The sequence below is a fragment of the Saccoglossus kowalevskii genome, chromosome 4 (genome assembly GCF_978046115.1).
Source record: "Saccoglossus kowalevskii chromosome 4, keSacKowa6.1, whole genome shotgun sequence".
Lineage (NCBI taxonomy): Eukaryota > Metazoa > Hemichordata > Enteropneusta > Harrimaniidae > Saccoglossus > Saccoglossus kowalevskii.
In genome coordinates, this window is record NC_140644.1 from 20,287,086 (window position 1) to 20,302,531 (window position 15,446).

Sequence of the window (15,446 nt, forward strand, 5' to 3'; positions counted from 1 at the left end):
ATTGTCAATTTTTTAATACTTATACGCATCAAAAAGTACATTGTAATACTGGTACACTATTTTTGTTACCACATTACACCAAGCAAATTTTTGAGATATTGAGGTCTAACCTTGCCATAGGAAACAATGGTTAAATGTTCAAAACATGCTATTTTCACTGCATTTTATTGATTAATTTCCTCTGAACTATTTTTTTTATTTCTTTTCTTTATCTTTCTAACATGATACATCAAAAATAAAGAAAATGACAATATTTTTACTTTCATATAGCATTCTAACTTAATACCAGTGTCACTTTACCTGATCAATCATGTTATACAAATAGTCAAATACAAATCTTAATATGATATAAATGTTTATTGCATTATTCACTTTATACATATATAAACATGATTTCAATATTGATAAACTCCTACAATAATGTTACTTTAAAAAACACCTGTCTTTAATATAAAAATGTTAGACTAAACCATTCCCTGGCTGTACACTGAAGTGAGACCTTTACAAAGAAATTTGCCAATCCTGAAAGTTGCTTAAAACAATATGTAAGCATTTATAAGTAATACAATGTCCAAATACTGTACTTCTATACTAGTACCCTAACAATACAAACACACAAGATGGTAATAGTCTAGATACACGGCATTTGAACATGTGTTGGACGTGCACTGCCTGTGAAAGTATTTCTAGGATTCAAATTGTGGGACACCCCCACCCCAATTAAATTATGGACAGTTTATTGTAGTGCGGGTACAGGAACAGTCTCTTTTTACCCAAATACAAAGTACATTTTTAAAGTTTGATACAGATTGTGATTATTTTCAGTCTATCAAAACCACAAGTTGATAAAGATTTGTTTTCATGATCAGTTTACATGTTTGTCACCTGGATCAGGGAGAAGCTTTGTGTCTAAACATGACACAGAGGGCGCACTTCATTCAATAACATTAAGATGTGATGATATCACACTGGCAAGTATATTTGTGAAGCTGTAGATCCCCTGAATTTGGACATTTTAACATTTATTCATTGTTACTTGGGACTTAAACACAAGCAAGTTGTTGTGGCCTGCACCACAAACATACACAGGCAGTGTTCAATTCTTATAATAAATAAGGTGGGATATCAATGTATTTTGTTTTAATATCTCAAATTTCTATGTAACCATAACATATGTATACTCTACTATACACTTGATAAACTAATTGATAAACAGAGGCAAATTTACATTATTAGTAGTTATAGGATATGAGGCTAACATGTGGACAAAATAGAGCAAATATTTTTTGTAAATGCTGATTGTACATGCACTGTGGTTGGTGATTGTGAGCCTACGTTAAAGCGAGAGGGTCGCCATCTGCGCACACGAAAAGCGACGATAACACCACATGCTAAAAACTCAAAGGCTCATGGGTAGACGCTTGTTTGTAAACAATGACACGCTATGGCCATCTGATGCATGCGCAGATGACAACTCCCCTGATTTAACTAAGGCTGATGCCTTGCACAGTAATTCTAATAAACACTGCCACCAAGAGGAGACACGGCCGTAAATAGCAAAACACAAAGACTGTATTGATAACTGGTGTATTATTTACATATCCAGAATCACAGTATACATGCAATAGACGCAATATTCTGTCCTCTGACATGCCACACACCTGTTAACATTCCAGAAGTGGGGAGACAATTTTCAGAGTTGGAGGCATGCCAAATTTTTGAAGCAGTCTCAATGCCATAAAAATTATCCAACAATGAACATTCAAGATGTGGTATTCCTAGATTTACATAAAATAGCTAATATTTCAACCTTCCACAAAAAATCATCTGGTTATTATGAATATCTAAACATACTCTTATAAAACACAAAATGAAATCATTTAAACAGAGCAATAAAACTTTCAAAAAATATATACAAAATAAATACAAAATCAGAAGGGATCCACTAGTGAACCTAGCAAATGAGAATTGTATATTTTACAAAGTTTAAATTAGTATTTTTAAAATAAAAATTCTCTAAGAAGTTTAAAGCATAACCCTGCCAAAAGATACATCATTTCAAATTAAATATATTGTGAAAACTTGAGGTATATGATATCTTTGCCAATGCTGCAGCCCCACAGATCTGAGAGTACATACTTGTATTGATTGAAGTTCATTCCAGGTACTTTAGAGTATACAAGTATGTTTCACATTTCTGTTTGTAGAACAATTTAAGCTAGTTCAATCACATAGATGTACAGTTACAATATACATTGTTATAGAATAAATTGGTTACTTTCAGTTTTTAAACACGTCTTTCGAACAAGTCTGACTTCTCTGAATTTCAGGAATTAACCCAATATTTCCAGAAACATATTAGAAATCAGAAATTCAATAACAGCAGTCTACATAGAAACATCTTATAATGTTAAAATGCAACACCCAATCTTGATATTCTATGCTCCTCATTATTTCATAATATTAAAAATGTTGAAATGATTGCCACTATGAGCAGCGTCAATCAGTGGTCCTCATCAAGTACGTACAACTTTATATTCATAGAATACTTGCTAATTAGCAGTACACGTAAGGCAAACAATTTACTACAACCATGTGTGTGACTCACACACAAGTTTGTCATTAACTTGGAGTCTTATGGTCATAAACAAAGGCTGGCAGTATAGCTGGATGTCGTACAGACAGTAGATTGAATTCTTGAGATCAGCAATTGGAGGTTGAGCTATTATTGACTGGAGGTCTGGCAGTCATTGACTGGAGGTCTGGCAGTCATTGACTGGAGGTCTGGCAGTATGTTGAGGTTTTCACATGGCATATATGGTGAGTGTGCAGAAGGAAAGTGCTTAAGTGGTTAAATGAGTATATAGAGCTGAATATGCAACCACAAGTTAGTACACCATAGACTGAACTAAGATGACATCTACAAGGGGATGGTACATGCTAGATATAAGGATGGGATTTACATACAGTGCATTACAATCAACGTTAAATGAATATAAGAATTAAAGAGGCTGTCTCATGCCATAAACGTGCAGCACAATTTAATAAAAACAGCAAATTCTATAACTACCTTTATTGGGAAGATCTAGTTAGATTTTAATGGCTTCAGTAGATTCATACAGCAGCTTTTTGAAATAGTAGTAGAATTCGAATCATGTTTTATACCATGATGATCCACTACTGGAAATAGTATACAGACTGCAGAATGCTAGTTAGGTCTGATGGTTCAGGTGATGTGTCATTCACCTAACTCATAGTATTAGCATCAGACTCAAGGGTGGTGGAATGTCAAAACTGAGTGCATGCAGATATGCATCTATTAGTTTTGTATATATTTACTCGAATAAACAGATTTATTTCACCCCATGCCTTGTGACATTCTGCTAATAATTATTGGGATGATATGAAGTCTAATAATGGAAATTTTATATCACAAAGTATTCACTTTGAAAGCACACTAATCTCTGCTGACACATCTCCTGTATACTGTTCATGTCAATAATGTGCTATGCTCTTGCATTAATTAACCTCAAATTGTGTCTCCTTGCTCTAGCTATGGGAAGAGCGGACTCCAACTTATAGAATAATAGAATGTAGCTACTATCCATCCAACCAGTGAATAAGGCACAGTGTAGGTAGAATTTATTAGAGTGTAGCTGCTACCATTATTGAGGCATAGTTTAATTTACTGCATTAGATTAATTGAGACAGACTCGTTAATTATCATCTCTGATATAGACAATACTACCAGTAGCAGCAGCAGCAGTACCGGTAGCATCATCATTATCAGATTCTGATGACATGCATACTACCCATCTATCATTAGTAAGACATCTAGCTGATGACCCTTGTGATGTACTCTAGGCTCTAGTCTCTGGTAGATGACGATGATGATGATGATGATGTCGTGATGAAGAAGATGATGAAGGATGTGGGTGCTGCGATGAAATTGGTTGGACGTTTGTCACTGGATGCTGCCATGTTGTACACTGTGTCACGTGGCTGTAATAGAATATACAGAAAACAACTTGAAATATGAAACTATATAATCAACCAACAATGGAATCACGCATACAAATCAGTGAACAATATATGACACAGGACAAGACTGCTGTGTCATTGTAACTAATTTGTGTATAATGATCAAACTTAAAATAAATAATAAGATAGACAAATTTGCATTTGTATAAAAAGTCTACAATGCAGGCAATACAGCACTTGTATCATATGTACTGCCTGAGTGCATACTTTGCGGTATTCTCTTGATAACCTTATTATTATACATCTTTTCTTGTTTGTAAGAATAATTTAATAAGAGATACAGTATCAGCGTTTCTCGTTACTATAATCTATTGTTTTGGGTGCTAGATATTACAATATATATACAATGTATTGTACAGAACTGTATGTAACTTACTTTATATAATATCGCATACCATCAGTCGTATAGCTTTCTTCCCAACCATACGGTAAAGCTAGAAAATAAACCATGTCAATGTTATAAAGTAGTTTTGTGATGACTACATCAGATAAAACATGCACTTGATCATGAGCTACCCATGAAGCAATATTTTGTGGATGTATAACAAAACAATGGTACCCTCAATAGAATTAGAGTAGTTTTACTTACAATCAACTTCTATTAGTTGTTTGACTGCTTTCACTGTATCTCTGGCTTCAATAGCTAAATCTATTGTTCCTTTTCTACCATATTTAGATAAATAACCAGGTGGACGGGAACCAGCTCCGTTGTCAATACGCCTAGCGCTTTCACCACGACTACGTGCCCTAAAATAGACAAGTATGTTCATAATTACATGAAGATGTTTCATTGTTGCGGCGTTAAACCATAATATAATGTCAGGGTATACTTACGATGCGCTAGCTGCACTTGTTCCATCAGATAGCGTCTCATGCACCAACTAGAATGTACAATGATAAACACATGTTGTTATAGTATTTGAATATACAACAGAATGCAGATAACATTTTTATAATCAATTTTGATTTTTCATAATTGTAACTAACCTCGGCAAACTGTAGAAGCCTTTCTGTAGAAACTTCATATGTTTTTTTACTAACTTCAGCCTTGCGTAATTGGCCACTTAGGACAGCAAGACGTTTCTGGAATTCACTTGTATCTTCTTGCTAAGTGGTGATGAAAAACAATTGTGATGAAAATGTCAGAATTTAACACCATTCATGGAATAAGAAAGTAGAAGTGAATGAGAGATACTTTAAAACAACTGATGTACAACCCATTATTTGTGAGACATATATGGAGCACAAAGTGAGCTTAAGTTCATCATGGATTGGCAGGGAGCACATAAATGTTATTATTTGTAGTGATTATTTTGAAGTCAAAACCGGCAAATTTGCTGCCACTATAAAGCAGAAAATTAGAGAAAATTCCTAATCTCATATGACAAAATAAAATAAGAAAGAAACTATATTCATCAAATATTGTATTTTAAATCATTTACATTGCGAGTGAACGAGTGAAGCTAGTATGTACGAGAATAGTCTCCCCCAGATTGTTGCTGTGGATTAACTGTCTGTAAGAGTGCATAGGGGTGCATACCCGGTGTACATGTACGTAGTTGTATCGTTACCTCACATTGTGTTCAAATCATCAAAGTCGATGTTATTGGCAACTATCTGCATAATAGTTACCTTTCAATGCTACGGGAGGCCGGAATTAAGGTAATACTGGTACTTTGAAGCCAAAAAAAGGGCGTAGCAAGCAATCGAACATGGTTGAACAAGTGTTATGAGGTGTGAAATAATTACCTTCCTAGGAGCAGCAGCAGCAGCTTTTATATGGCGAAGTTCTTTGATCTCATTTTCTAATAATTTCACAACTTCTTCATAATCTACCTCCATCCTTCTGGCAGACATCTGGGCTTGCTCCGCTAAATGAACTTTACTTCGAAGTGATCTACTTTCATGAATTGCACCTTGCGCTTCCTAATAGCAGAAGATGTATACATGTGAAAAATCAAGGCACATTTCATCCACTTGGAAATGATGGAATTCAGCACAGGAGATTTAACCATGTTTTCTTTGTTATTTATCTAATCTATGTGTTAACATCATACATACACCACTGTCGGCCATGAAAGATCGTATTGTCATTAACAGCTTGGATTAACACTTTATTTGAATAAGCCCATGGTTGCCAGTCATTTGGCAGACATGTATGATTGTTTAAACCTCCCTCCTCGTCAACTAGATGAGAATGATGCTTAAATATCACCCAACTAATAAACTAAATCAGATTCTATAACTATTCCAGGCTGTATGCGAAAGAAAAATAAAGTAATGCATCAACTTATTAATGCATAAGTTGTTCTAATAGTTCAACTGAATAAACATCTCTGTACAAACACAAATATTTACCCTTCTTATCCTGAGTAGTTCTTCTTCTGCTATATTACATGATCTTTCTTTTTCTCTTAGTAATGACTACAAATAAAAAAAATACATGACAGGTGATAACACAATGAACAGTTTCATAGTTCAATACAACAATGAATCAAAGTATATCAAACAGTGTATTTTTCTTTAAGAAATCCATATTCCATTTCTAGGACTATGTGACATGGCTGCATGACCATCTTCTTAACATTATGGCAATCAACATTAAACCTGATAGACTGACTGCACAATCTGAGCAACCATAGTAGTAATGCATAATGCAAATAGGTATAAAGACTGGACCCACAGCTCTATTTCATACATACTTTCAATCTTTCCACTTCTCTCAGGGCTTCATCTCTTTCCATTTTTAATGCTTCTAAATCTTCAGTAGGTTTCTCTTCAAATGTTGGCAATGTCTGAAGACAACAATATGTTCGAGAGTGAACCATCAATGGAGATGGTAACCAAGGCAACTAGTTGAGAAACTCATCTGGGAATTCTAAAACCCTCAGTCAGTATATGTTCATGTGAAACAATGTTTTAACAACATCAAATCACTGTAGTCACTGTAAAACACTGAGACTACAAACCCTGCATGAGTGTGTCTCAAGTATGTATGATTTGATAAGCATGATGACAACTTACGTGATGGTGTTGTATTGGTGGAGGTTCTGTGAAGTCAGTAAAGTCGTGAGCAGCAAAGAATAATTTACCGTGATCATCTAGTTGAAATTTAAATATATCTCTTGCAGTTTGAACAAAATCTGGAAAAGAAAAAACAAGATGGTCAAATCAAGGTATGTTTGATAACTAATGTCAGATGAACAAGCCAATGCACACAAACTAAATCAAGGTATGTCTGAGAACTAATGTCAGATGAACGAACTGATGAACACAACCCAAATCAAGGCATGTCTGAGAACTAATGTCAGATGAACGAACTGATGCACACAACACAAATCAAGGCATGTCTAAGAACTGATTATCAGATGTTGAAACCAATGCACACAACCCAAATTACAAAATTGTAGACTAAATATAAAGAATAAACAACTACCTCCATATGACACTTGTCCATTGGCATCAAGTCTTAACTTTTGTCTTAATTCCTGCTTCTGTTCAGCAGTTGGTTCTAGTCCCAAATACTTTAATGCCTGTAAGTCGAAAGAAAAGTCAATGTTATTTTCACACACACAGGAGCTTACACAGGATACATTGAGTTTGTTATGACCTTATGTGTGACACAATCCATGGTTAGAATCATCAGGGAAATTGTGGGTTTGACTCCCATGGTCAGCTGCATACTCAGCAGTAACATACAAATATGTACACTCTGCCTACTTGCTATTCGTATTTGAAAGAATGGCCTCATTTCGAAGAGAACATTAAGCTGTCAGTTTCAAGTACTATTACTATTCTTAAGCATGTAAAAGATCCAGCTGTTTCAGCTGGACAAGTGATATATTCATCTCAATACATGCGAGTTGTACTGTCCCTTACATGCTGCTCTGAGGCAGTTGACAGGAAATGATAGTAAAGGTGAGCATCTTCAATTTGATAAATACAAGCTAAATAAACAATATATTCCTTCAGCAATGATCATTCAAAACACAATTTGAAAACTAGAAGATTTGTTAATAGTCACAAAGTATCATAGGTCACATATTACTTACAACTTCCAGTTTTTCAACTTTCAGCCTGACATGGGGATCTAAAGAGAGTCTCCTTGATCTGGACAGATGTCTTGTAGAGGAGGCTGCCATTGGTGTACCGCTAACAGGAGATGGTTGACCTAAAGGGCTCACTCCACTAGCAAATGACTGACCTAGGGAGTTGAAACCTGGTAAGTTAGGATGGCTTGCTGGAGGTGGCATAACCGCACCTGAAAGAGAAAACCCAAAATAATGAAATGAAATACATTCTATATGTTCACAATCTACCGATATAAGAAAGGAACTGGATGGGTAGTTCTGATGAGAAATAAGATCACTGTTTTACTGGTGTCGTTGCAACCATGCTGGTTTGATTATTTTTATATTTTTATGTATTAAAGTACCATATTTCCTCTAATAAAAGTGCACCTTCAATAGAAACACTTGTACATATTAAAGTGTAATGAAATAACATTAAATATTTTGTTAAAGCATGACTTTGAAAAAAGCATGACAAAGTGTACATTGAATAAACCCAAACATATCTTAGCCAGATAGCCAAATATACAACGTACACCCTATAGCAAATTCAGTAAAGGTAAAATTAGAATTAGGCAGAGAGTTCTCCAAACCAATCTATTCACATAGTTCATACCCACCATAGACTCCGGTCAGTCAAAATGACTATTTTGAACTGTAGGCATTAATCAGCGATTTTGCCGGTGACGGAGAGATAGAATCTAGGTCAGGGGAAGCCCCATGACCCCAAGATTCTCTTTCCCTTAAGTCACGAACCACGTGACCGAGGCCATATGGCAGCGCCATTAGCGGCTGTACAATCACTCTGGTTCCTTTCTCTCCATCTTGAGGACTTAGACCAACGCTACGGAAAGAGTGAGGTGGTTGGGGGGGACCCAGAGTCTATGGTGGGTATGAACTATGTGAATAGATTGGTTTGGAGAACTCTCTGCCTAAATTCACTACGTTCAATTACCCACCATAGACTCCGGTCAGTCAAAATGACTATTTTGAACTATAGGCAGAGTCAGACGCCGATAGGTGGCGGGTTTTCCGAGCAAACAGAAAAATGATGAAAGTCTTTTCTCAGTCCGGGATGAAATAAAATAATCAGTCAACACCCTAGTTAAGGCCCAAAAAAGTGGTGTCTTACCTTGCCTGTGCTGTCCCCGGAGCAAGAAGCCAAAATGCTGCTACGGTGACAGGGTTCAGTGTGCCCGAGAAAGCTAGACCCCAACCCAATTCTGGGGAGTAGTAAGCTTTTGAAGTAAAAACCGAAACAGTTCTGCATGAGGGCATAGGCTGCAAAGCAGGACCTGGGAGCTTCCAGGAGAGTGCTGACGGTAGAGAAATCTGTCCGCATAAAATGCCGAGACTGACTTATTGCCTATGCGCAAGGACCCTTGTGGTCATTCAGGCTGGATCAGCAAACCAGACTGACCCGCTTCGACGGGACCCAACCTAAAGAGACCTTCCTCAATGGATTCGGTGTCTGTTAGGTGGTAGTTGATAAAGACGTTCTGCGTTCTCCAGAAGCCTGCCCTCTGTGTATGCTCGAGGGGGGCACCTGACGCTAACATTAGTGAGTTGGCAATCGCACAGACCTCATGCGCTCGTACTTGGTGTCTCTGCAAGCTCTGTGTCAAGAAAGTTAAAGTATTATAGACCTCTACTACAGTCGCAGTGAACCACCTGGTTATGGAAGTTGGGGAGGCCGGCCTATCCTGCCTGCCTGGGCTGAAATACAAAGACATGTGCCTTGCACCCTGTCCTGAATCCTTAGTACGGTTTGGTAGCAACTCCCTGCTCAAACCGGGCAGAGAAGCAATTCCTCCTGACCCTCCAGGCAAAAAAAATTTGACAGCCGGGGGATGATGATCGGGTGAGGATCGTGTCCTGGGATTTGGTTCTAGGCGAGAAACCTGATTCATTTTTTTCGCACAACTTGATTGTCCATAACGGCAGTACATCATCCAAGAAGGACAATGCCCCCAGCTCTGGTCGACGCCTACCCGAGGTGAGGGCCAGTAGGAAGACTATTTTCCACGTCAAAAAATTTGAGTGGTGCTGATCAGAGAGGCTCAAAGGGTGGTCTGCTTAGAGCGGACAACACAGCCAACAAGTCCGAGTTGGGCGGTTCCCTTGTACGGGGTCTTGGTGTCTGGAAAGCAGTAAATAGTCTCCTAATAATAGGACAATCAGCTAGTCTTGTTCCCGTACGTTTTCAATGGTGGGGGACAAGGCCGACCTGTAGCCAACGATCGTTGCGTAGGACAAACTCATTTTGTCAAACAGGTGGACGAAGGAGCCTGCTACCTGGCCAATAGAGGGATGGTATGGATCAATCTCCCTTCCGCTATACCAATCAGTGTATGATCGCAGCCTAGAAATGTAGGCTGCATTGGTGGAATCCTTGTTCGCCCTGGCCAGGACGTTGGCAGCCTGCTCAGATAAAGCTTTCGTATATGCGGGTCTAATGAGAGCCTCTATGCTTGTAAGTGATACATGCTGGGCTCGTTGGTAGTGCGCCGTCTGGTTGGGACGGCAGGTCCGGTAAGTCCGAAAGCACTAGTGGTGTTTCGACTAGCATTTCCGATAGAAGTGGAAACTAGGCCTTGTTTGGCCAATTGGGTGCGACCAATAATAATGTGTGCACCTGTCGAAGTTTTCTCCGGTGCTCGGTGAACTAGCAGGAAAGGAGGAAAGGAGTACACAACTAAGTGGGTCCACAGGGTTAGCAAAGTGACCCTGGCCCAGACTCCTGGAGTCGGCAGGAGTGTTACGTACGTCGGGAGCTTGGCGTTTCGGGGTGCGGCAAACCGGTCTAACCTTGGACCGTTCTACAGCCGAAACAGCCTGGAGGCTTGTATCAGCCACCCCGTGTTCTGGCGATGGAGCCGCCCTGAATTGGCATCTGCCAGACTGTTCCTCACCCCTGGAAGGTGGTGTGCGGTTGGCTCCACATTGTATTCCAGGCACCAAAGGAGGATTTGCTCCGCTAGGACTGACAACGATGAGGAACGCGCCCCCCCCTTCCTTCTTGAAGGAGACCACCGCTGCGTTGCCTGTGCAGAGCAGGACTCTGTGGTCTCGAACTACGGGTAGAAAGCGTGGTAGAGCTAAGTATACTGCTTTCAGTTCGAGCCGGTTGATATGGTAGTCCCAAAACTAATGCAGGGTCCATATCCTTGGACTTGTTCGTCCAATAGGTGCGCTCCCCAACCTTGGGAGGAGGCATCAGTTACCAGAGTCATACCTGCGGCGAGTGGGTCCAAGGGGGCCCCCTGTCCGAGGTTGGCCAGTGACGGCCACCAGGGCAGGGCTTCCTTCACTTGGTCCAAGATCAAAACCCGCCTATCTAGTTCCCATAGGAGAGGTCGGCGTTATAACAAGCGTTATACCGGGCGGCTGCTTAGTGCGGCCTGGGGAACGACCCTTCAAAATTCGAATACTTGGCCCAGCTGGGCGATTCGAAGGAGATGGCAACTCGCTGGGTGCATCGGTATGTGCAGGTAGGCCCCGCTTAAGTCAAGTGGGGCTAGCCAGTCGAAACGGTGGATGGAGAGAAGAACCCTGAATGGTGTCTCCATGTGGAACCGATCGAGGAGCATGTACTGATTCAGTCTGCCTAGGTCCAGAACTGGACGCCTGCCACTTGTAGATTTGGTACTACAAACACAATTGGGTAGAAGCCTGGACTTAGTTTCGGCTCTCTTCTCCCATGAGGTGACTTCCCCAAGGCCTGAAGTAGTCACTATTTGCAGAGGTGAGCGTAAAACACACTTCCCCCGCTGTCGGGGTAGACATCCGCCCAGGGAGGGTGAGGAGCCACCACCTGAATCTTTCCTCCCTGGGGGCGTGCCACTACTCTTCCCTCCCATGGAAGGGTATGAGCGCTTGCCTCCTGGCTGACTCTGGCTAGCGGACGACGCCCTAGGGCGGTGTGTTTTCTGTGCTTGGGGTGCCCTCCGCTTGCCCTTGGCAGGGCCAACTACCTAGTGGATTCGATATGAATCCTCTGGTTCATTGCACTCCGAAGCTCCGAGACTGTACCCACCATTCCCTGAACAAAGAGGGTGGAAGATGTCCAGTCTGTGTCACTGAGGTGGGGACATTCAAGCAACTCTGCCCTCAGGGCTGGATGGGTCGTCTCTGATTGAGCTGGTGAGAACGCCCATGGAACACGGCTGTCCCTCTTTGCCCGGTTTGCCAAACGGAAATTCGTGGTACCGGGGTCTGGGGAAGAAGCCTTGGGATTCAGTTGGGGGCGTTTTGGTCTCATCCCAGCGGGAAGTGTTGCCTAATGTTTTCCCCACCCGGGGGACTTAAGCGTTACGTCCTCCGCGGATGACCAACGTCCGCCCATCAACACCATTTGTGTGCCCTGCGCCCCACTCCGCACTCGGACGGACAGGGAGAGACGTTCCGACGGGGTTGCCTTGGATCCCGACTCCCGTGATCCCATAAGCGTTGAAGGGTTGGGGTATTTATATCGTATCACTGGGATCGATGATACTCCGCATCACCCCATAAGCGTGGCTCACCGAGTCATTACGGATGGAAGACACTGAGGGATCTGCCCGGAGTACCGGCTGTATCCGACACGAGCGAACTGAGTCTCATTTCACTTTAAATATGTGAGAGGGAGCGTGTTCGACTGTGTGTCTCATGACAGGGTCGGTTCCCTCTAAGAACGCCCATGGGTTGGTAAGAAAGGAGTCAAAACCCACAGCGGAGACCGGACACAAGGATAAATTGAATCCTGGCTGGCTGAAAGTAGGGGGGGGTCAACGTGTGCCCCGCCCTGAAAGCCCTGCCCCGAGGTCGGAGGCTTGGCTGCCAGCACCCTGTTGGCATTCAGTGCCCAAGAAGGAGGGGGGAGGGAGGCCGAGAAAAAATATCGGTACCTCCACCATTGGGCATCCTACTCGACGTCCCGGTACACGAAGCACCGGTAGTCGAGCGTGAGGACTTTCCACTCATGCCAAACACGCAACTCACTTTAACCGATTTGTTTACTGGACGCGCGACCTTGCTGTGAAGAAACGAGCGACGCGGCCAGTCTCAGCGATTTTGATGGCTCTGAAAGAAAAATCTCAGGCCTCAGAACTCCAGTGAAAAACACACGCCTTCACGGTAAAAACCCTGACAATAACCCACGCTAGAAACCCGGACAGGAAAAGGCAAATGAGCCAGGCAGAGTCACTCAGAATCATTCCCAACGAGGCGGAGATAAAAAAAAGAGTGATTGTACAGCCGTTAATGGCGCTGCCATATGGCCTCGGTCACGTGGTTCGTGACCTAAGGGAAAGCGAATCTTAGGGTCATGGGGCTTCTCCTGACAGATTCTATCTCTCCATTACCGGCAGAATTGCTGATTAATGGCTACAGTTCAAAATAGTCATTTTGACTGACTGGAGTCTATGGTGGGTAATTGAACGTAGTGAATTTTGTTATTAGAAGTATAATCATTTGTATCATTGTAGATATAAAAGATAGTATATCTGACCTACTGTTAGTTTTTAGGATTCTTTACAAAATTTGAAACCTCGCAAGATACAACTGCAGTGCTAATCTGTTACCATGCAGCAAGCTTGTATTATCTGCTACTGCAACATAGTCAACTAAGTCCACAAAATTTAAAAACGAATCATTGCACCTAACCTGTGAGCTATATATAACTAATTCAATTTGTAATTCAACTTTGAACTCTTATTTATCATCAAGAACAGATGACAATTGGCTTTTATTATATATATGCAACAACCATTCTGACTTATTTGTGTCCCGAGCCTTATTTTTTCACCCCTCATGTAACGATCAAGACCTATGATTCACCGCAGAGACATTTCCTCAATGGGAAATTGTAGAAAACATTCAGCAATGGCTGCTGCATGACGAGAGTGATATATGGGTCACTAAAGACAGAAATGCTGGCTATCCGATCTTGATAAGTTTTAATTTTAGACACACCATTGTATTTGGGTCAAAGGTCAAAATATATCATTTTTGTGTTACATACTAGTATACTAATTTGCACATCCATATGATGTAGTGTAAAATCATTGTATAATAAACGTTGTCACAATGCATAAACTAAGTCTTTTTAAAGAGAGAGAGATAGAGAATTGAGCTCACCATTTGTGGTATGCGGTGTTGATGTCATTTTTGGTTGCATATATAAACTTTTGTGTAAATGAGCTGGTATCGATGGATGGCCATTCATTGTTATTGGAGATAATGGAGTTGAAACACCTGCAAAAAAAACAAAAAAACAAGCATTGAAACACCTTGATTGGCATGGCAATTAAATACAAGGCCCTTGTGCGAGCTACCCACATTACTAGGGTTGCTAGAAATACACAGAGATATTGATAACCGTGATGTCACATGTTTACCTTCCATTGAGGAGTGTATTGGTAAATATGCTGGTAATACCTCACTGCCGATCACTTCACTGAATGCCATGACACACTGCAAATCTTTGGTAATGACCTAGTCAGCACAGATGCATACATTGATTACTACGTGCTGTTGTACTGCAGGCTAGTACATGTATGACAGGTCATTTGTACGGTGTTGCCAAAATAGACTCATTTATTTTTGGAATAACATCAATATAAATCTATTATTAGTTGGACATAAAAATGCAGTAACAATTTTATAATACTGTGGAATACTTTATTTTCGCTAGAATTAATTTCGCTGAAAAGACTTTTTGGGCGTTTTGTATGGAATTTATTTTCACTGATTTTTGATGAGTTTAATGTGAAATATAGGAAAAAAAGTATATTCGCTGGATAAAATAAAGTATTCCACAGTATGCGTAATTGCAGAAAATAAAATTAATGCAACACATCGCACTAGAATAAAATAAATAGGATAAGGATATGAACAAGTGACCTTGCGGTCGAAAGAGCTCCGCTGTAATTGTTAAATGCGAGTAATACACAGACAATGAACAAATCTGACAGAGAACCACCCCCAGGTAGCTGTGCTATAAATAGCAAGGTGATCTACCTTACGGTTTGGGAGAAGAAGTCGCTTGAAAAAAAGGTGGTGGACAACGTACGTATGATGGACAGATGACGACAGGTCCAGTCCAGTCAACAAATAAAAAGTTGAAGATTAAATACCATATTCGTTCTATTATTACAATTGCATATAGACTAAAAATTACAATTGTTATACAATGAATGATTAAAATATTACTTACTTTTACTAATAAACTAAAGAAACACCTCTATAATTTATGAAATCATATTTGCTATTAATTTTTGTTGAGAGTTTTTTTGCATACCATTATTGTCTTGGTACAACTGTGAAATTAATTTCTCCAATACCGGTACATTTGCT

At 40.3% G+C, this 15,446-nt stretch overlaps 1 protein-coding gene across 1 annotated transcript in view; it reads right to left on the reverse strand.

The window, feature by feature from the left end:
• Positions 1-338: 338 nt before the first annotated feature.
• The window catches only part of LOC100372510 (syntaxin-binding protein 4-like), a 31,905-nt gene continuing 16,797 nt past the window's right edge, over positions 339-15,446 (reverse strand). Inside the window, exons 12-23 of the mRNA XM_006813284.3 lie at positions 14,229-14,345; positions 8,094-8,302; positions 7,478-7,574; positions 7,066-7,184; positions 6,744-6,836; positions 6,400-6,465; positions 5,791-5,967; positions 5,029-5,148; positions 4,876-4,922; positions 4,631-4,788; positions 4,418-4,475; positions 339-4,002 (exon numbers count right to left, since the gene is read on the reverse strand). Of these exons, the coding sequence (XP_006813347.2) occupies positions 3,861-4,002; positions 4,418-4,475; positions 4,631-4,788; positions 4,876-4,922; positions 5,029-5,148; positions 5,791-5,967; positions 6,400-6,465; positions 6,744-6,836; positions 7,066-7,184; positions 7,478-7,574; positions 8,094-8,302; positions 14,229-14,345 (1,403 nt within the window). The 3' untranslated portion in view covers positions 339-3,860. The remainder of the gene's footprint in view (positions 4,003-4,417; positions 4,476-4,630; positions 4,789-4,875; positions 4,923-5,028; positions 5,149-5,790; positions 5,968-6,399; positions 6,466-6,743; positions 6,837-7,065; positions 7,185-7,477; positions 7,575-8,093; positions 8,303-14,228; positions 14,346-15,446) is intronic.